Source organism: Sturnus vulgaris, chromosome Z (genome assembly GCF_052056855.1).
Source record: "Sturnus vulgaris isolate bStuVul1 chromosome Z, bStuVul1.hap1, whole genome shotgun sequence".
NCBI lineage: Eukaryota > Metazoa > Chordata > Aves > Passeriformes > Sturnidae > Sturnus > Sturnus vulgaris.
The window spans coordinates 47,743,767-47,766,985 of record NC_142283.1 but is presented as its reverse complement, the minus strand read 5'-3'; the positions used below and the strand labels follow the sequence as shown (position 1 = coordinate 47,766,985).

Genomic DNA, 23,219 nt, shown 5'->3' with positions numbered 1-23,219 from the left:
TTTTCCAAAGGAGTTTCCAATTACAGAAAGAGTTCTCTAACAAAGAATGTTTCCAGGGCAGCAGATGTTTCACTCATTACATAATACTGAGCATGGCTAACCTTTAAAGCTTTCAGCTTGGGCAGTAAGTGGATTTTATAAAGTATTTTTGTTGCTCTGAGAGCTATGTTGCTGTTATTTTTTTTACATTTTCTCTTTTGCACTGTTTTCTTTGCAGTCTTTGGAGTAGTTGTCATCTTCTGTTATGTGAAAGAACAGTTTGGGTACAACACTGATGAAACAAGAGTAAGCTGGTTTATTAAATGAGGGTAGCTGGACTGCTTGCTGGTTATCATTCTTCCTGGCTCATATCTTTTCCATTTCTGTTTTCTGTCCTTGGCAATAGAACTTAATTTAGTGGTACTGAACTTGCCTTCATTAGTTCCATCTGCTTCTCAAGACTGTATAGATCAGTTCAGAATTTGAGTTTTGGCCTCACATATCTGTAACTGCTCCAGTTTTATACCATTGGACATCCTGAAATTACTGTTCAATAAGAAAACTTAAACTGTTGAATTAATATGGTAGAAGTACCCTGGATGGTCTGGAATAGGTTGTGTATTTCTTAAATTTAGGGGAACTTTTTATTTTTATTTTTTTCCCTCAACTTTTAATTTTTCTGAGGGGGAAATTTTCAGACCCCTGAGTGTCCTGGGTTGCAAAGTCCATTAACTTAGTGATATTTTGAGCCATTTTTTATTAGTAAGTAGCTATTCAACTCGCTATCACAAAACTTTGCTTCTGAAAGCTTTGTTATCTCCGATACAGGCATTAATATCATCGCATCATTGCCCCACTGTTTTGCTAGCAATCAGAAAAAAATCTGTCTAAAAGCACAGTTCTGCTTCTTAAGACAGAACCTTAAATTGTTAGTAGATTGCTTGTCTAACTAATTTTAATTTATGAAATATAAACCTGAAAAAATTGTGGCTAGTTTCCCCACTTTCTTTGAGGAATCTTTGCATACAGGACAGGAAAACGTAGCAAATGCAAAGAAAATTCCAGGTAATGGGGAACAATAATATATTTTGTTTAAGGCCAAAGTGTTCTCCATTTTTTCTAAAACATGTCTGAGAAGCTATAAGACTTCTCAGTAACAAAATTGATGTATAAGAGGCAAACTGTATATGATTGAGAAAACTAGATATTTATTGCTATGTGATTATCATTTATTACAATACTGGATTTGCAGAGTCAGTTTATTTCATCTCCTCTTCTTCCTGGGATGTACACTTTTGCATCATCTCCAAGCAAATTGGAAAGGAAGTCTACACTGGAAGAACACAGGCATTCCCATGGTATGAATGGTGTACTTTTTAGTGGCTCTCATGAAAATGTTAGTAACAAATTGCCAAAAAGAGATACCAAATACCTGTCCAAGTTTTTAAAAATAGTGGTTGTCTTTGGTCATTGTAGGAGTAACAGGTGAAGTGTGAAAAACATCTTTGCATTTCCCACGTGTGGTGTTCTAAGCTTTAGTATTTAAGTTCAAACTATGGTAATTTTACGTTAAATTTTATTTATTTAATCAATTTATGTAGCTCAGGGTTTTTTTCGTATTAACTGTATTAACAGTATAACTGTGTTTGACATACCAAAAACTTAATGCAGAAGTGATTTTGTTCTCAAACATTGTCTACAGAACTCTGCTGCTCTGAGAACTGCTTTTTGTACAGGTGGAGGGAAAGAAAATCCTGCTGTATCATCAGATTTTTTCTAAGCTTGGTGCGTCTATTTCCATGGGAGTTGCTTACCTGAGGTGATTTGCTGTGATACTCCCTAACTGTAGTGGCCTGGTCTGTTTGGAATGCTTTAGAAAACTTTACCATCAAGCCTGGTTATATGCATTTTATGCCTGATTTTTGTGTTCATACGCAGTCAGAAAACAATCTTGTACACAAACAGCAACTGCAGAGTCAACATTTTTTTTTCTTTGCATATGTTCAAGTTTGCAACCATTTAGCTACCTGATGCAAAAAGCTAGTTTAGATTAGTTTCAGTACCAGACCTTGATACAGGTTATTTTCTGGATGAAGTTCAATTAACTCAGTCCTAAATCATCCTTTTCATTAAAATTGGCAAGCTTTTCGTCTTTGACTTTGTCCTTAAGTTTATTTTTCCAATGTTAGAAGCCTCTATAAGATAATCACCTCTAATAGGTTGTAATATATTTCAGTTGTGCAATTACAATATTCCCAAATGTTTACTTGAAAACTGCTAGGAAGGAACTGTCCTGTATTTGCATATTTGCATGTTCAGACCAAAATGCTGGTGACATCCAGCTATTCCTGTTCCACAGCTGGTTGTGTTAAGACAGGTGGAAGGTGGGCAGTGCATCTCAGAAGTTAGTTTTGCAATTCTAGTTTTTCTAATATTCATGTAATTTAGTCAAGTGACTATAACTATTGCTTATTTAATAATTTTCATTATCATCTGATCCACAGTCCAAAAAATAAGGTCTTTAAAAACATTTCTAGTAATTTCTTTCTCTTGCAACTAACTGGCTAAAAATTTGTGGGTTGCTTTTTTTTTTCCCTATTTTAATCCTGTTCAGTGGTGATGGTATGCTGGAAATAATGCTGCCTTACCTTGTGTTTTGTTAAGGTGTGTATACGGATGCACGTTATCTTCTTACAGATTGTAAAATGTGCTTGAGAGAACTTACATATAGATATGTCCATGTGACTTCTCTGTGTGCTGCAAGTGCCATTTTAAGTGTTTGATAACTTCCTTGCTCACTAACTGCTCCTGAACTCACTTAACTTTGTGGGATAGTCTAGTTTATAATGTTCCATTCTGTCATAATTTTAAATTATCTGGAACATGCTTGCAAGCTCTGATTACTGCTGTGAAAGTGAAATGTATAAGCTGGAGTCTCACACTTATCTGAGTAGAAATGGGTTTGCTTAAAAGTGAGTGTGATATGGACAAGCACAGCGATGTGAGCAGTAGCAGTGAAAGCTATTCTGAAACAGACAAGCAACTGGAGTGCCAGCTGTTGTACGTTCTGGTTGTTAAAGAATAGTGGGGACTGTTTGCACTTGCTGTGTACATTTAAGCCTGTGTGGGTGCATGAGTGTGTTAGAATTGTAACTGTTTCTCGTGTCTAGGAAAAAAGGCCCACCAAACAGTATATAAAGTTTTTATTGCCAGGTTTAGTCTATAGTTGCATTCCTTACTGCATTTCAGAGTGATTTCAACTATCAATTTCCCAATCTTGAAATCTAGTTAAACAGAGACAAAAATGGAGGCAACTAGAATAAGAATAATCATGCATATTTACTGACTACAGTTTACATTGAGAAGCACCTTCACTGTGCTCTTTCTGTTGCTGTGGAATGCAGCTAGGAAGGAGTTAAAAAAAGAAGCCAAAGGAATCACTATTGTTGCTGTATTTCACTAATGTGATGTTTAAAAAAACTGTAGTCATAGTATTAATACTAATCACTATATCCGGTAACACAGCCCTTTAGCATTTGATATTTATGAGCAGTCTTAGAAACAAAATTTTTTAGTGTCTAAGTCCTCACTGCTGATCAAACTTCCTATGTTCAGGCCTTCAGGTTCTACTTTCTTTTGCCCCATGTAATTAAACTTCATTGTTCGGATTTAGGATCACCTGATTCTACAAAAATCTGTCTTTTTTGATCATTTTTCATCATATATTTCTTGCCAACAGCTTTGTCGTGCTGTTATCTTTACCATTGTTGTGAAATACTACATGGAAGCTTTTTTGCCAAGACCTGTAGGTCACAGAATAAGAGGCAGCAATTCTAAACTTAATGAAAAGTTTGGATTTTACGTAAGACACTATGAGGGTGGTGAGGCACAGCTTACCCGAGAATCAGGATATCCAGACTGTGGATGCCATATCTTTGGAAGTGTTCGATGCCATGTTGGATGGGGCTGTGAGTAGCTTGGTCTAATGGGAGGCCTCCCTGCCCATGGCAGGGAGGTTGAAACTAGATGATGTATAAGGTCACTCTGCTCCCAGCCCAAATCATTTTGTGAATCTGGTATTTGAAATGTGTGCAAAAGAAAGAGTGACAAGCTAAAGGCTTAGTGCAGCCCAGCTGTATCTCTTTACTGGGTATGACAGTGATTTAACTTCTTCAAACAGATATTTAAGCGTAATTACAAATCTTCTTATAATTTTTTTCTCTTTTCAGCTTTAACAGATAGCTAGTGCTGTTTTATCTCAAGAAGTATCTCTTATTTGTTACTTAATGTGCCTGTCCAAGGTGTATATGCATACTATATAATACTTTTTATGTGTTTTAAGGCACACTTCCAAATTCACTAATTAAAAGAAATTCTGCACTGGTTGTTTTGTTACAAAATAAAGATTTCGCTAGCATCAATAAAGATTATTTTATACAAAGGGAAAATATATTGTTCTTCCCATTCCTTCACAAATAGTGCTATTTAATCTCAGTGCAAGATAAACAATGGTCTGTATGAATAAAGAATGCGATATCTCCCTTCTTTAGAACACTGGGGAAACTTTCTATATTTTCAGAATCTGTATACCCTTTTTCTCTTCTGGTTAATTAATTGGAAGAGAGATTGACTCTGTAAAGACTTGGTCACATAGCTGAATTTCTGTATTGAGGCATGAGGTGCCTGTGGTAGTTAGTCATTGTGTTGTATAATTTTTTGTTTAGGGCAGTGCTTGAGAAACATACTAATGCTTCTTTCTAACTCAGATGGTAGCCAATAAGTTTTCCAAGTCTCGTAAATTGCTTCCTAATGCGCTGTTTTCTATCTATCCAGTAATGTCTTTCTCTCTTAAATTAACATAGTAAATTCAGTGTTTTCAGTGATCTTTAGGTCAGTTCATTTTAAAATTAAATGTCAGAGCAGAGTGCATGTACATTTTTTTAACTTCTTTGCTGCTAATACCACTTGCTAAGTTAAAGATTTATTCAGAAGTCCTGAGTTATTTTTAACATCTACCTTGCTTAAAATTCTGACTGTGGAGGCTGTTTATAAAATAGATGCTTCAACCCCAGTGAACAAAAAGTGCTGAAGTTACTCTTCAGTCTGGAATAATACTCATTTCCTGTGCAGTCTGGTTACAAAAATATTTCCAGTTATGAAGGGAAGAACTCGTCTTTCTTAGTTCTTCAGTCACCTGTGTATGCATGTTAGAGGCCTCCATATGCCAAGTACTTTATAAGTAGTGGTTTCCACACATTGCAGTTTGTGGCTAATGTCAGTATGTGAAAGAAGATGCAAGTTTAATAAATTACAATGTTGCATTAGCCGTTAATCACTTACAGCCATTACTACTTTTTCAGGTAGTAACATGCTTTCTGAAGTGGAAATATAAGACTGAAGATCACCTTGATTTTTCTGAGTAAAGCTATGCTAGTTGGCCTCCTGAGCCTTGTGCTGGTTTTTCTTGAGAACACATCAGGGTAGCACTCCAGTTAGGAGTGAACTGAAAAAAATAACCCTTGATATCCATACACACTCTAGATGTAAGTTTATTTTGTTGGTTTTGTGCATTGAGATAACAGCACTTGTGACACTTCTTTCCCCGAGCTGAAAGGAGTAAATAATACTCAAGGATTTACCTACACATAAGCCTTAAAAACAGCTATTTCTGAAACCGGGTCTTATTCTTACTCTAGAGTGAGTATATAAATACAGTTTTCCAAAACTTCTTGTTAGTTAAAGGTGTTAGTATTCGTATGCAAATTATGAGATTGGTGTTTGTAATAAACCCTTTCCCTTTGTTGCTTCTCTATGCAGTTTTGCAAAGCTTATGCTTCCTTTTCTTTAGGACTCTTGTCAAAAATGAATTTGACTGTACCATTTTTTTTGTAGACTTATGCCTAATTTTAGAGGCTAATTTGACACTTAACACATTTTTAGAATCTAACTGGAGCTTTAGAGACTAGTAAAGTAACTGAAACAATTTCTAATGTAGTAATTTTTTTCAAAAATTATGAAAACTATTTTGATAAAAATGGAATCCTTTTAGCAAGGGCAGTTTCCCTGTGAAACATCTCCTTAAGAAAGGTCAGTGACCTTTGTAAAGATAATAGCAACTGAACTATATTTATGCTAGAACTTTATAAAGAATTATAAAATTGCATTTTGATTTTGAGAAAGACATTATGTTCTTAAAGCAGCCAACCTTAAGTGAACTGTGGGAGAAAACACTTTGTCATGTTTCTGGCATTTAGCATTGAAAAGATGTTATTTTCTTCACTGCTGTGTATTTTTTGCTAAACAAATCTCGTCTTAGGCTAGATGTACTAAGTGCCTTAAAATGTGGTCTCTGCTGGTTGGTTTTGTTTTTCATCTACAAAACTTAATTACTGCCCATGTGAATTCCTTTTAGAAAAACGTGGGGGAGAGTTAAAAGTGCCTCTTTTATTCTGTATACATTTTTCTTTTTTCCCCCTTCCTTTATTTAAAAAAAAAGAAATTTCCAAACTTCTCACAGCAAACTTTCCTGTTGTGGACTATGAATGAATTGGAAAACTAACGTCACTTAAATAGTTTCTCATAACCCATGTGGGTCCATATGGACATTGGGGTCTGTAATTCCTCAAACGGTATTGCTTATGTTCTTAAAATAGAATTCCCAATTTTTGTTTTCCGTTTATTTGGCTTAAAATGAAGTATCTTTGAAGATTTCAAAAGCAAGATCTTTTATGGAACTTGTATGTTGACTTTTTATTCAGTACATCCTGCATTGCCATTATCCAACATGAAGATAGTAGTTTCTAATTTTAGATTTTTTTTGTGTGTTTAGGTTTTTTCCTGCAAGGAAACACACTATTGTGTATTACAATAGAAATCGCAAAATTTTCTAAATGTTGAGTTTTCTCTTAGTCTTTTGATATACAGAACTGTGCTCACAGAACATGGACAGAGGATAGTAGCTTTTGAAATTCTTCTTGGGAAAAGTTGCTTTGATAAAACTTGTAATAGATGGGCTCTTAAAAGAATGTTCCCTTGTCTATTAAGAGGAACAGTGTTCATACTTGTTCTTGTGTGAGTCATCACAAAAATAATGGAAAATGGCAGTGGATTCATCTTGTTCCCCTCAGATCCTATGGGGTTTTTTTTCTCTGCAGTTCAGAAGGCAGAGTATTCTTGGACTTGATGAATTCTGCTGTTTCTATTTGTATTGGTGGCTATCTGCTAATTCTTTGTCTATTTATGCTTCTGAAACTGTTGCGTTAGTGAAGATCACCATGGCTTAATTAAGAGCTATTACTTTCAGGTCTCTTTTCAGTGATCCTGTTTCTTTAAGTCTTTCTGAACCTGGAGAATGAATTCCTGAAGAGCTGACTTGTGCTTGTTTGAAACCTTACTTATCGTTGTGGAAAAGGAACTGTTTTGAGAGACTCAGAACATTTTGAAAAACTCACTAAATGTTGTGCTGATATGCAAAATTTTTGTGCCAAGTATCTCAGCTGAATTGTCTGGTGACTGACTTTTCCCTGCCACATATTACACAGAGTTTCTATCATGTATAACATAGCCGTGGCTAAGAGGAAAGTGTAATGTACGCAAGAAGATACAAGTGTATGCTCCTTAGCAACTAAATGCTACAGTTTTATTGATACCCACTGATTAAAATTTAGCAATGGATTTTCTTCATTTGCATTCTAATTTTCCAAATCTTAGTATTTACTTTTTCAGGTGCTTTTAAATTTTCCTCCCTCTCTTTTCCCAGGAAAACTAAGTTCTCCCTGTAAAGCACATTTGCGGATAACATTAGTGCAATTCCAGGAACTTGAGCTGTGATTAAAAATATGAACTCTTGTGAGGTTTTTGACGTATGCTGTTATTGTTACTGTTTGGTTTTTTCTTTGTTCTGGCGCTAGAAGTAAATGTAGGCCATGATTTTAATGTTGCATTGAGAGAACTTGATACTGAGCTGTGTGAATGTGACCCAGTTAATCAAAGGCTGGAACATTTAAAAAAGGTTTTGAGTTAAAAAAAACCAAAAACTATAGAATGCCAACCATTTTGCTATTTTTATCACCTTTTTCCAGTAATTTGATTTCAATTCAAATGGTATTTTACAGATTGCAATGTATTCTAGCTCAGGACTTTCTTTTAAGAGAAGCAGAGAGTGAATGATTTCCTCCTTCTTTCCTTCCAACAATTCCAAGCATCTGAGAGGCAAACTGAAACATTTTAGACTTTGCAGTTTTATGATTAATCCGGTGTAAGTCAATGCTGCTGCTGAAAGGGTCATACTGTTACTGCTTTTGTGCTGACACAGGCAGTCGCTGGAGAACTGCTCTGGTTAAACACTAAGTCTCTGCCAGGTTAGCATTCAGCCAGAGTAATTTCTTGTTCCAGTTCATTATGTGGTTGCACAAACTATAGTTCCGGTCAGAAGCGAAGGTGGAAACGAGCAGTGGCAGTGTGAGAAGGGACATTTTAGCTGAAGACCGGTTTTTAGAGATGAAGTTGAAGCCACTCTCACTGCATTTCTTGCAGACTTGCTTAGCTGTAAGGCTCTTTATTGCTAATTTTGTGCTTTTTATGACAGTAAAAGTAAACTGAGGCAAGCTTTGTACCTCAGGGTCTTAGAAGCTTCACAGGTAGCTATGGCTGTAGGGTAATTTCCTTGTTCTTCAAGAGACTTAGGCACCTGAAGAACAAGGAAATTACAACCTGACCAGTTGACTAAACCTTTTATTGTTCCTGTTGATATGGTGTCCACATGTTCTAGGCATAAATCCAGTCACGTAAATAACTGTCCCATGTCTTTCTCCTTTGCAAGAGGGGAAACTTTTCGATGTCTGTACATGGATTGTCCTACAAAGCTGTTAGCCAAAGTGTTTAGAGAACATTGTAGTGACAGTGTGAAAAGTATTATGGAAAAATATTTTAAAGAGTGCAGGTATATCTCCTTTCATGTTTGAAGGGACTTGGAAAGTTGTTATTTCAGTGTAAGAAAATAAAAACTGTAATCGGAATATAGAGGTACAACAAATTTACAAGGAGTTATTTCCCTTCCCCTCCCTACTTTGATCTCATGCTACAGTAGCTTGCAATATAGTGTGTGGCACCCAAGTTGCATAATCTTATGCTAAAATTTCTTATTAAGTATGCAGGACAGATAACTAATTTTTGCCTCAGATGAGTATTTAGTACGCTTATCAAAAATCTAAGAAGTCTTGTGTCTGTGAAGATCAAAAATATCTTCTGAATAAAATGTCAGTAAGAAAGATCAGGATAAGAACAGGAGCATAAATCACGTTGTAGGGAACAAGATTATAACTCCCTTCACCAAACCACCTTTCTTTCTGCAGAGGCCAGTGTTTCTGTAGTTACCAGACTTAGAGACATTCTAAATACAAGGAACTTCTCAATATTGGTGCACTAATTATATTGGTGGTAATACCCATGAACCACCAGTGCCTTGGTAGACGGGACCGTGGCAGTCTTGTTTTCAGAGATGGGAACCAGGCTTCCATTGCTCATCAACTTTTTATATGGGATTCCCAGAAATCTAGTAATGGAAATAAGGAGATCTAGAATTACGTACTTAGCTTCCTGAAGAGGTATAACAGTATTCAGGCTAATTGCTTGACTGCTACTGGTTAAATATATCTTACTCATTTTGTAAAAATACAAGTTTTAATGAGATTTGGGTACTTGAGGTACTTGAGCATAGGCTGTCAATTAGGTTTGTTCTTAATAGAAACTTAAGTTTCGCTGCTTTAACATTATATACTTAGTGAACATCAGTGGTGTTGGGAGAACAGCTTCTTCCAGATCTGGAATGTGCAGCTGAGCAGTGATGTGTACTGTCTGATCAGCTGATGAAATGTGGGTTTGGACGTGTGATTTTTGTAAATGACTTCCAGATGTTACAGTTGCCAGCTGAGTATCTCAAGACTGCACTGTTAGGTCTATGTTATAAAACAAAATGGATGAATTATGCAGAAGATGAAGTGGTGAGTCTGTACTTGCAATTGTATTTTCTCTGTTGAAAAAAAACCCAAACCAAAACGTGATTCTGTGGTCAAATTGTTCACAAACAATGGCAGAAAAATATGGATGCTTTTATATTGGAATACCTACATCAGCGTATAGCATGTGAAGAGCTTGGGCAGTCTCATAGATAACACAATTTTCTTTGTAACTCCTGTGTTAAGAGCTTTGAGTTATCCTATATCTCACTTAAACTTCCTTGTGCTAAAACATTACTGCTGTGGTGCTAGAACTGAAATCTGATTACCTCAGTATCTTTCAGTATCTTTTTTGTGCAGTAAAAGTCAAGGTTTTGTTTTGCAATTTCCATAGAATTTTCATGAACTCTGTATATAAGAATGTTTTTATATGCAAAAATTTTTTTCAAAAATTCGAAATCCTCATAGTTGTTGAGATAAGAGTTTGAGTTTGAAAGCAGAATGTTTGATTTCTCTCATTCTTTTCCCCAGGAAGTACTGACATAACAATGATTGAAGATAAAGGTCCACGAGTGGCTGACTATTTTGTAGTGGCAGGGCTCACTGATACAGACACGGCAACCCTCCTGGACCAAGAAATCAGCCGACATGAAACAAAGTCAACTGGTCCCAAAGCTCCAATTACTGACATTGCTGTGATAATTAAATCAGCTGGTGAAACTGTCCCAGAGGGATATACCTGTGTTGAGGCCACCCCTACAGCCCTCCAAGCCAACTTAAACTATGGAAGTCTAAAGAGTCCTGAACTTTTTCTTTGCTACAAGAGAGGCCGGGACAAACCACCTCTTACTGACATCGGGTGAGATTTCTATTGCAGTTCAGTTCCTCCTTCAATAATAATAAAATCTTACTCCTCATAGATGATGAGAAAACAGATGTGAGAAACTTCTTAAAAAGTCCTGTTTGAATCTTATTGATTGCTTATTGTATGTTTCTGTATGGAATATGTTGAACAAAGTGTCAGTCTTCTAGTGAGCTTGTCTTTTTAAAATTAATGATAATGTTTAAGTTTAAAAGATGGGAGAGAGAGATGAAACTGATAAAATATGAGAAATTAAGTTCTCTGGTGCAGTTTTATGAAAGATGATGGAATAACACGGAATTAATTTATAGAAAATATGTAGTCCAAATCGAGAAACATTAACATGCTTACTCTGAAAATTACTTCAGAAGTCAAAGATTATCACTTTGTGGTATTCACTTTAAAATACAAATCAAAAATGTATAAGGACTTTGTCGAACTACTGAGGATATAATGAGAAAGAAAATAGAGCCTGGTTGTGTGGTGCTGTTACAATGATGGCAAAATAAAGAATGTTCATTTTTCTCCCTGATTTAGTTATTAAATAAATAGTAGGGAGTAAAAATCATGCATCTATATATATGTGCTGTAATACTTCTAGTTATTTTCATTTATAAGCTTAAATACTTGGACATGAAGCCTACATACCCTATTTTTGACTTATAATTTGTGTTCTTACACACTAACAGCATCCAGTCAGGGGGACACTAATAGTGAAATCTGAGTAATGAAAGCAGCTTCATGGCAAGATAGTTCAGTCTTAAGGGTTATAGTTCAAGTTGTATAATTAATCTGGTACATTCTAACCTCCGTTCATCTTGATCATCTAACCTGCATTCCAAGAGTCTTCAGTGCAGTGAATTCAATTTAGTTCTGTAACCCAGATCCTCTAATATCATTAAGTGAAACTGTGATTTTTAACATAATCTTTCCCCATGTGTGTGACTGGCACTGCAAGAAGAGACAGTACAGTGTGAAGTTATATTTTGACTGATTTGTTAAACTTCATTAAGTTCTTATAGAAGAAAGAATTTCTACAGGGACTGTTTCCTCAAAGGAATTCCTGAAAAATCAGCATGTGTCTTTAAGAAAGCAACGTGGATAGCATATTTGTTTTGTGTCTCCCATGACCTTAGGAGCTTGAATGCTTGGGGAGATTTTGTAAAATAGGCAAGTAGTTAACTAAGATGATGGCATTTGGAAAATTTTATTTATTCTGTATTTTGCTATAGACAGATCTAGTTAGGGTGTCACACCTAACACATCATGGCAGCCTTTTCTCTCTGAGCAATGACGCATATTCTCCCCCTGCTGTTTCTCCCGCTTTGCAAGAGATGGTTAGAGCAATCTTTTTTCCTCTTTTTTTTTTCCAGTGAATTCCATTGTGTTTAGATGAAAGTAGAGTTCAGGCAAAAGATGCATGTACAGTCTGAAGGCTAATTTATGCTGTTTTATATTATTTTATTAAAGAACCAATATGAAATAATACTTCACATTAGAGCCTGTCTGTTACGCTGAGTGAACTCAATATGTACAGGAAGAGTATATCCCTTGAAAGGTTGAAATGTGTACTCTTAGGTCAGGGTTATTAGTGTATGTATCACGTATGAAATTGAGTTATGTCATAGTCAGAACACTCAGGTGATTCTTTATGAATGTTTGTGTCTGTCTGTGTATTTCTTTCAGTGTTATTTTTAGGGAAAGTAGTTAAACAAATGCTGTTTGGTGAAGAGGGAGATAGGGATATGCTCTGCTGTTTGCCTGCCACTGTCCTTGTGTTTGGTGTTTCTGTGCCCTCCATCCTCATTCCTATCTATTTGTCCACTGCTTGTTGAATTGAAGTATCTGTTGCTAGAGTGAATTCCTGCAGTTACTTACTTGCATATAATTAGGCCATGTGCCATTGCCTCTGGATGTTACATTTCCCAGGATTAGTCAGATTCATTAGTTGGAAAGAATATTAGTTGGAAAAATAAAGGTTCGTTCCTAGGATAAAAGATCTTTAAGATCCTTTTCCTACATGTAGCTGTAAAATTTAGTATCTTAAACTTGTATGTCTGTGAAGTAATTCAGTTACTGCCATTCTGTTGCTTTCCTCACTAGTTTTTTTGCTGATGTTCCAGAAACAGACAAGAACTGAGATTTGAGATCTGGTTTGGTTTAAGTGCAGTGAGACTTTCAAACAAAACCTTACCTCTTCGTTTTACACTTCAGTTAGGAATCAGTTGAAGCTCCAGCTCATCTTTCTTGCATGGAAGAAAAACATGACAAAAAACGTTTTTTTAAAGTACAAGTGGTTTTGCGATTTGTAAAACTTAGTATAGAAAAGAAAGAATATCAGACTTCTTGTCTGAAGCAGAGGTTCTTGTAATACCAAGTAATGCAAAAGTTAGGTAACTTGCATTATATAAGTAAAGAAATTCTGATTTTTTAAATATATTTTTAAGTGGTATGGGAGGCTTTTGCTTGCTTAGGGTTTCTGTGCTAAGAATCATGATTCTATATGCCTGATTTCTGAAAATGTCTGCAGGCATATCTATTGAATAAATTATCCTCTTCATTAGAGATGTATTTCAAAAAAGAAAATGAACTCAAATTTCAAGAAGGGTAATAGAAACTGGAAGATGTTCTTAGCAGCCAACATCTTCAATTATTCCTTAATCTCATCACTGTGACAACTCCAGCTGGGTGTTTAGAACAGTGTAGGGTAATAATGATGAAACTAATAATTTGTTTGTTAAGAAAAATAATACTAGAGATAGGAGTAGAAATAAAAGATAAATCAGTCTATCAGTCTTTTCCCTTTGCTTGATCCACCACTTCTCTGACCTCACAATATTTATGTAAGTTCCTTTATTATTCAATACTTGCAAAATGAGAGAGGAAGAGGAGTTATAAAGGCATATTTTGCCTAAGAACTGTGAGAGATAGAGTTGTGTTTGGACCTAGAGAAACAGATAACAGTCTTAGACAAATGCAATTCACAAAAATCTGACTGTTTTGAAATGGTTTTCCAGAAGTAAAGTTTTCTGTGGTTTGGTGTTTGTAGCTCAACAGCCACAACGTTGTTTCTTCTTTCTAAACTCTGTTACCTGATGCATTGAAGTTTACTTTTAAATCAGTAAAACTGGGCATGACAGAACTTCCACGCACAACGTCAAACAGTCTTACAATGTGATGTTAAGATTCTTTAGGTCTTTCTTGCAAAGGACCTAACACTACAGGAAACTGGTTTACATTTTGCTTGAAATGAAACTGTATTGACATTGATAGAATAATGTAGCAAATAATGTGTACTTAGGATGTGACCAAACTATAAATGTGAAAAGGCAGGAAACAAGTCCAACTGTGATCAGTACTAATTAATCAAAGGCAGGCACTTGGAAGTTGAAACAAGTAGAAGTAAACAGTCTGTCAGGGAGGGCATTGTATATACAGGGTGTCATGTTCAGTTTTTCCTGCATCACTTCTGAATGTTTTCTCTGAATCATTAAAACCATTGTTTAATTTGAGTGATTCATGGGTGATGGCTTTCTTCTGTTTGCTTGCAGATACAGCATCATACTGTAAGTTCAGAACTATGCATGAGGTTAGGAAGTGGTGTGGGTTTAATCATACTTCTCTAGTGTACATTTAGAGGTGCGTGTTGCTTTCATTTTCTTTTTTCTTTTGGTGAGAGGTCACCCCACTGATAAAGTCTTGAACACTTTAAGTATTTTTCTTAGAATACTTGTAAACTTACTCAATTGGACTGCTGGAACAGTCTGATTAATGTTGTGTTCCTTCTCATAAGCTGAGAGCTGACAAATGTTTCTGGAATAAATTTATAATTTTTTTTTATTTAAAACACATGAAACTGAAATCAAAACTGGACTGAAACTTTTCTTGGAGACTGCTCTGTTAGTATTTTCTTCTGATCAATGTAAGACAGTGATGTGAAGAGTTCATGTAAACTCCTTATGCACAATGAATGTGGCCTGAGAGCTGCTGCCATTGTAGTTGTGTGGGTTGTTTTGTTTGAGGTTTTTTAACTTTATGGAGGAGGTAACCCAATAAAAAGGAAAAAAATATATGTTCTTCCAGAACATTACTTAGGTTAGAAGTAGTTCAATTCCATGTACTTTCTATATACATACCTGGAATCAGTAGGTAGTATATTAACACTAATGTTGCAACTTGGAAATGCAGGTATTACGCTGGTTTTGCACCTGAGAGTACACGTTAGTTCAATGTACCAAGTCTGATGGTCAGAGTCTTTACAACTGAAACCATTGTTGATTATTATTGTCCTCCAGGAACTAGTTAAATTGGCAGCCTAGTAGCTACATCAATATAGTCCCAACTCGTGAGATTTCTTTGTTGTTTTAGTGTTCTATGACTGTAATTCATGTCTGTCATCAGTACTATGACAAGATATGTGTTTTTTCTGTTGAATCATAATAAGCAGTAATATTTGTGTATTCCAGTTCCTTAAGTAATTTTGGAAGTTCAGTCATATTTTTTTTAAGTTCTGAGGATTGTTGGATATTAAAGGACTCTTAGTTTAGCTTAGACACTTTCTGAAGTTTTCAAATACATGGTTGCTACTAGTCTGTCAGACATTTAACCAAAGGTATTTTGGGACAGCAAATATGTATTGCTTGGTTGTTTTTTATTTTAACATTGTGAGGAACTATGAGTGAGAAGCTGGAGATGACAAAGTACAAAGGTTTAAGGTGGTACCTTTATCCTAAGTCTTGTTACGATAAAAACTCATTTGAAGGTGAGAAATACTCTGAACATACTTCAGAGAACCAAGCAAATGGAGCTATTTCTTATTTGGATATGAAATGGGAGATAAAGCTTGCCCTGTAATGGCATCTGTGCATTAAAAATGTTCAGGTGTATGTTTTGACTTCCACATTTTTTCTCACGGCGACTTTCTAACAGCTTTTTGTTAGGTAAAGAAATGTTATAGCTTATTTAGCTACTGTGAAGCTGTAAAGGATCTATCATTTTTTGCTAAGAATATGATGATCTAAGTTAGTGATCTTGCAAAACGAAAAAAAAAAACCATACACCATACAAATGTTGCTGTACAGCCATGTAAGGTATATTCTGTTTTTTAGGAGTACATTCAACTATACGTACTGTTTCTTCCTTTACTGTGGAACAAAGTATTAGTTTGTCTTCCTGCCTCATTGTCTTAAGAGCTGTTAGTCAAACTGTAAATGTCAATTATTACTGAGCTTGGAATTCTTTTTTCTGTAAAAATTCATCTGGGAAGCAGACTTCTGTCCTCTGTTGTGCTTTTCCAAAAATATTTATTAAAAAAGCCCAAACAAAAAACCCCCCAAACCCAAAAAATACTTTACAAAAAACCCAGAAAAAAACAAACTTTACATCACTTAGCAGGCGTTCTAGGAATTAAATTATCCACTGTCATGTGTGCAAGCAATTTAAAGTGGAATTCGTATTTATTTTTCATTGATAGTGCAGCATTCCAACTAGTTCTATAACAAAATCCTTTTCAATGTAGCTTGATTATGTTTTTCTGTAACTCTGATTTGCTCCCACAGAGAGTTCAGTATAATTTAAAATATTTCTGAGCAGTTTCTTCAACCTCAAGTGTTGCATGTTGAAAGACAATATAAGAGATGCCTGTTAAAATGTTGTAATGATGACACGAGTTGCTAATGGATGGGGAGTTTCTCCCAATTCGTTAAAATACCTTTGTGTCTGTTTGAATGCACATAACAGCGTTTCCTTCCTGTGTGCAGAGTTCTCTATGAAGGGAAGGATCGCATTATCGCCGGCTGTGAGGTGATTCAAGCTACTCCTTACGGTCGTTGTGCCAACGTTAACAACAGCTCAGCTTCTTCTCAGCGCATCTTCATCACCTACCGCAGAGCCCCTCCCGTGCGGCCTCAGAATTCACTGGCAGTCACAGATATCTGTGTTATTGTTACCAGCAAAGGGGAAACCCCACCTCACACATTCTGTAAAGTGGATAAGAATTTAAATTGTGGCATGGTGAGTGTCTATAAGCTTGGGTTTCTTTTTCTTTCTTTTTTTCTTTTTTTTAGCCCAACACATATATTTAAAGAAGGACCTCCTTGAACTCTTCTTAGCACTATTGTAATTGTGTTCTACCACTGCATTACAATTACTTCATTCTTTATACCATGTGTGACATGTCAGTTTTGTAGGTTTTATTGCTTTGATTTCCTTTCATGTTGGAAATTACTGTTTCATACTGATTACTCACTACATCAGGTTGCATATTCATATCTAGGTGCTATTTAGGAGTAGTGCAATGAAGTTTTAATTTTTTTTTTAATTATCTCTCCCACACCCTTTGGGGATCCTGACCCTGGGGACGAATCAGAAACCCTTTTTTTACTAGTTTTTCATAATGCCTGTGTTGCTAAGGCATTGTAAGGATAATTGCTGCTTAGAGTTTCTCAGTGTCCTTTGCTTTAATTGGTTATCTTTTATTTAGTCTGTTCTGCATTTAGTTTATTTGCAATGGAATAAGTGAGTTTTTTTGAATGGTAGAATATATTTACACAAACTAAAAAACTGCTATGTCAATAACCAGTTTATAGAAGTACAATAAAAGCTTCAAATTATGAGTTATGATGATTAGAACTTGACTTCCTGCAATGAGGTCCCCATAAGAGTCTACTTTTAAATAACTAAGGAAACATGAAGGTGGAAATTAATCTGCTTCACTTTTGCCTGTTCTTTTCTTGAAATAGGTCAGAGAGTACTATGGTGGTGTGTGGTATGGTTATTTTATGTAAATCCTGTAACCTCTAAAAAATGAAAGAAGGGTGAATTCTCATTTTTGTCATTTACATGCACTCAGCAGTCAGCTGCTCATTTTATTCTATAATGTTTTTTGTTAAAATGTCAGATTTGTTTGTAAAAGGAGTATATTTAAATGCTTGATTTCTGTTGCTTGTCATCTTTGCTGGTTCTGAGAAGAAATTTGTGTCTTTCAGTGGGGTTCCAGTGTATACCTTTGTTACAAGAAGTCTGTGCCAGCTTCCAACTCTTTAGCATATAAAGCTGGTAAGTAATTCTAGAAGCTTCTTAATATGTTAACAAAGAGATTCAAATGCCTTGTTAAAATAAAATAATAATTTAAAAAATTTAAGCGCTCTCTTTCAGAATACTGGTCCTGGAGGGTATCAGTTGAAATCAACTTCTAGAATGCCTTCTTTTCTCTCCTTATTTTTTTCCAGGGGAAAAAAATGGGAATAGCATTTTTCTTTGTTATTTTAGTTCTTATTATGACAGGTTTGCTAACTGAGGCTTTAGCAAACTTCTGTCTTAGCAAACATTACAGATGTAAGAAAAGACTTCATCTTTCTTGTCTTGGTGGTAATGAATAAAGAATAATTAAAATCCTGTTCAAGTTTACTTGTATTTTGTTCTATGTCTAAACATCTTCTATTTAATTTGAGAGTTAAATGTGTTTCTTCTCTTCAATTCCACAACTATTTTCTTGTTCCTTATTTGAGGAGAGTGAAAAGTATTCTGAACAATAAATGACAAGTCTGGTTTTTAAAAGTTTTTTAATGCTGCAGCTTATTTTTGTTTCTGAAGAAGCCCAAAAAACTTTCAGAAGCATTTCTGCTGAGCAGTAAGTACACCAAATTCCTTTGAAAGAAGTAAATTACCGAACAGAAGCTGAATGAATTGATAATGGTGTACCACAGAATAAGCAAGATGAGCAGCAGTAGTAAACCTATGGTTGTGTGTCTTTTTTCTCCCAGCAAGAGTTAGATACACGGAGTAGCAGAGAATGCAGTCAGCTAGTTCATCCTATTTTCAGTGAAGATATTACTGCTGTTTTTACAGTAAATTATCACTTTCTTCATAGGAATTTCTATTAAAGTCTATTCCAGGGGCACATTTAAATAGCACAAGTAACTCCCAACTGGTTTGATACAAAAATCTTCATTATTTACTGTTTTTGAGTGCAATAGCTCAAAGGATAACTTCAGTATTCATACACTATTTTCAAATGATTGCTACTTGGATGGCTTAGTCTTACTGTCAAATGAAAGACTTTCTCTTTCCAACTGTAATTCTCAGTTATAAAGTTCAGGTAAAAAAATTATAAACTCAGGCACAGATTTTGTAGAAAATAGATTGCTCTCAGTATTTAGGGCCTACAGAGCAAATGTGCTTACTTTACTTTTTTCTGTTCTTGAGGCTTAATTTTCAGATATCCTCAAGAGAACTATGAATCATTTCCACTGTCAGATTCTGTACCTCTCTTCTGCCTTCCTATGGGAGCTACTATTGAGTGCTGGGACCCTCAAACCAAATATCCACTACCAGTGTTCTCAACATTTGTACTGACCTGCTCTTCTGCAGAAAAGGTATGGCTCCACACTGTGTTTTTGCTTTTATTTCAGATGGCTGTTATGGAGATAGATAGGGATTATTTCTTCTATGTTTGAGAAATACAATGTCTGATGCTTCTCGTATAAAATTATATTTCTTAAGCCTTCATGTAAGATGAAACTGAACCAAAACAGGAAGCAACTGGAAGAGTATGTGCTCTTTACTCCTATGTAGGCAGAACCATCATACACTTAATCAAAACTCACAGCACATGGCTTTCCCTGTTCTTTCATGTAATGGGAATGGAAGTGTACTCTGTATATTAAAGAGAGCTTAACACATGTGTTAGCGATGTAGCAAATTGTTAGTTTTTACATGGTTACCTTAAAAGACACTTCTATGTGACTTCATATAACAGGGCACATGACTTTATGTAATAGAGCTCTGTAGATGTCTCTGCACGTGAATTGAAAACTAGTTACCAGAAAGCAGGAAGGTAGGGAGAGGAAAAGTGTGGTCTGAGAGCTAGGATGTGTAAGACTCTAATGAGTTTCCAAGACTTAAGTGACTTGTTGAATTTGCATGAAGGGATAGATTCAGAGCATCTGAAGTCTATCTTCTAACATTCAGAGTTGTCTATTGAATCTTATAAGGCCATCAGCACACAAAGGCATCAAAAACGTGTTGTATGACTTGGGTTACAGGAAGGAAGGTAGTAGAGGTAATCCTGATGAAGCAAGGGAGCCTTTGCTTACAGTTGGTCTCCCAGCTGTTGTTTCAGCTTGCAAACTCTGTGTGTGTGTGAACTGTATGAGGGAGTAAGTGATTATAATGTGTGATTGGCTGTCTGTATAAATGTGTGATTAGGTCTCTAATAAACAGCAGTTTGGCTCTATTGATGATAACAACTCAACTTCTACTCTGTCTCACTCCCCTAAGAAAAAAATTACATACTTCTCCATTTCCAAACAGAAAAAACCAAAATATTATTGCTTCTTTTCCAAGGAGGAATGCAGTAGCTACTACTGTTTTTCTTTCCTTATTCATTTTTGCTAAGCTTGCCAGAATATGAAACACAGACAGATAGGGAATGAATATTAGAAAAGGTTTCTATCTTTTTGACTTGATAAAATGAGGGAAGTCAAAGTAAAAATAGTTTTATTATTTAGTTTAGTAATGATAGGGGAATTTACTGAACAGAAACATTTCATTAGGGTTTGGGGTTGAGATTTTTGGGTTGTTTTTGACCCAGATGATGAATGGATAAGATTTTGTCACAAAATTAAAGTTTGGTTCCTTTCCTTTCAATTGAGTATACTTTGAGAATACTTTGTTGAGGAGGGTGCAATGAAAATGAGGAATAGAGTTCCAGGCATTTTGTTTATAGGGTTGCTCTGTGCATGTTACATAGATAAAGTCATTTCTTAAGGTATCACCAGAAGCACTGTAGTGTGTGCAAACTCCAAAGACTTAAAGATGCATCAAAAGTTCTAGCCCGTATTCCTGTTAAATACTGGGCCTGTTTAGCTGTTTTTCTTCATCTTGTAGGTTTATGGTGCTGCTATCCAGTTTTATGAGCCTTATCCCCGGGAGCTGCTAACAGAAAAACAGCAATCACAGCTGGGTCTTTTGACGACTGTAGAGAGAAAAGTGATTACTTCCAAGTCCATCAATTCAAACAAATGTATCTGTCTTCTCTCACACTGGCCTTTCTTTGATGCATTTCGAAAATTTCTTATGTTCATCTACAAACTCTCTGTCTCTGGACCTCATCATCTTCCCATTGAAAAGTATGTAAGACATTTTTTAAGTTAAGTTGGGAATGTAGTTATAAGCTCAAGAAATCATGTGATTTGTGTGTGTCACAGTTGCTTAGTTGGTGTAGTTGATCCATCATCTTGTTTGCACTGTTTGGCTTACGTTGTACTAATAGAAATCATTGCTGCTTCTGTTTAATAGTACTGGCTCTTGCAGTGCCAGCAAAGCTAACTGGATTTTAGTCTGGGTCTTTCTTAGAATATGTCAAGCCTGTTTACCTTTCTTTTAGCTACTTCAAGCACAGAAGAGGCCTGGCTGTGATACATGCTACATTTGCAGTCCCATGTTTTAGCTTAATAAATATAAGCTCAGGAATGCTGTACATTAGTGGTGAATACCTATGTCTGTTTCCAAGCCCTGCAGCTAATTCATATTGTCTGTGAATATGTATGCAAACTCTACAGAGGATGCTTGTCATGGTCCTGAAAGTTTGATGAAAAATGATGTTACCTTCAAAACTGTTAAGACATTGGCCAGTGAGGTATATATTTCTCTTAGCACAATCTCTTTAGAAACTGTAGAGCAGGGTTAGGCTGCCTGGGATTTTAAGTGGCTTGCCTAAATGCCAGTATGTTTTTATCTTTTGCTTACATATCTGAAGCTGCCATTATTAACTTTCAGGCATGCAATTGAGTGAAGGAAGCTTTTTCATTTCGGCTTGCCTAAATAGGCTCTTAGACTTAACAAAACAGTAAAGCAATCTTAACAGTCTTTCTAAGACATACTTCCATATTAATTCTAAAATATAGTTAACATTGTTTTCAGCCCTTTATTACTCCCTGGTGCTGTTTTCCTAATATCTTGTCTTCTTTGCAGGCATATATCCCATTTTATGCACAATATACCTTTCCCTTCACCACAGAGGCCAAGGATTCTTGTGCAGGTAAGGAAAACATTTTCATCCATTTTAAGCTACATCAACAGCAAACCCTCTCTTGCCTTTGGTTTCTTCCTTTATTTTTTTTACTTGGCTTTGAATACACACCTACTGGAAGGGAGAAGAGACGGATGGCTGGCCTTCTCTCCCACTGATACAAAAATAAACTATTTCATACTTCAGGTGGTGTGGATGGCAGAAGTGTTCTACTTGCACTTTTGCAATATCTGTCATGTATTATGCTGTCATTTTATAGACACCATTTGCATTACCTCAGTGGTAGGGTTGTTTTCTGTCTTCTTCCTCTCACTTGTCCACCCTGTGCTGTGGGTCAGAGGGTAGTCCCCTGGGGCACTGTCACTTGTGCTTCTCTGTTTAATCACCTAGCAGCAGTTACATGCTCGACACTGAGTCACAGACGATTTCCTGTAATTCTCAAAATTATTTCAGTGACTAATACAAGCTCTGTTCACTTAGTGAACCCAAGTCCCAAAGGCACTGTGCCTGTATGCCAGGCAGTTTATGAGACTATGGATATATATTTATATTGGAATATTATACTGTATTAACTTTGAGGTTATTCATGTCAATCACATACTACTTTATGTGTTTCAGCTTTCTGCCCATGATGCATTAATATTGTCACAGCCAGTTTCTACACCATTGCCATTAAGGTATAATTATTAATGCTTTAAATGTATGCTTCTTGAAAAAATCACAGGCGAGCAGGAGTCAGTCATAGGGGGAAGTCAAAACAGTGCAATATCATGAGGTATTATAATCAGGAAGCTCAATATGCATTTATAATGTTACACAGTCTTGTCTTGGCATACGTGTGCCCCTTGTGGAAGTATAATATCACAAATTATCCTGAAATAAAGATGAATTGCCAGATTATTGCTGGAACTCTAAAGGAATAATAAGATATTTGTGAAGACAAAAAAAAAATACTCGTGTTTAAAGACTTGGTATTTTCAGAACCAGTGTAGTAAACAAAATTTAATGCATAGAGAATGCTGTCTTGCTTTTGTTTCCTTTTTGGATCCAAGGGGGACAATACCATCAAGCAGTTAGGTGAAATCCATGAATGCACAACTGTGCAAACATTTCAAGAATTCAAAAGTATACCTACAAATTGGTATTTGTGGTTGAAAGTTGATGCAGTCTCTGTGGATACTGCCTGCATCTTCTGGGTTAGACCTCCCTATGAGTTTGACGTATGGTTTTATTTTAACACTTCTGTTCATCTTTGGTTACAAGTTAAAAACCAAAATCTTCTTCCTTTTTATTCTCTCCACCCCAAAACATAATTATATAATATTCTTTATGCAGAAGAATCCCATCTTTAATCACATTTATTACACAAGAACTTAGGTGAAAAATTGCA

The 23,219-nt window shown here is 35.7% G+C and overlaps 1 protein-coding gene across 1 annotated transcript in view; it reads left to right on the top strand.

Annotated features, from left to right (window-relative positions):
* DENND4C (DENN domain containing 4C) overlaps positions 1-23,219 on the top strand; it is a 78,013-nt gene that overhangs the window by 8,899 nt on the left and 45,895 nt on the right. The window contains exons 2-8 of the mRNA XM_014871109.2: positions 10,467-10,794; positions 16,557-16,809; positions 17,784-17,853; positions 19,003-19,172; positions 20,686-20,927; positions 21,772-21,838; positions 22,448-22,506. Coding sequence (XP_014726595.2) covers positions 10,484-10,794; positions 16,557-16,809; positions 17,784-17,853; positions 19,003-19,172; positions 20,686-20,927; positions 21,772-21,838; positions 22,448-22,506 — 1,172 coding nt within the window. The 5' untranslated portion in view covers positions 10,467-10,483. The remainder of the gene's footprint in view (positions 1-10,466; positions 10,795-16,556; positions 16,810-17,783; positions 17,854-19,002; positions 19,173-20,685; positions 20,928-21,771; positions 21,839-22,447; positions 22,507-23,219) is intronic.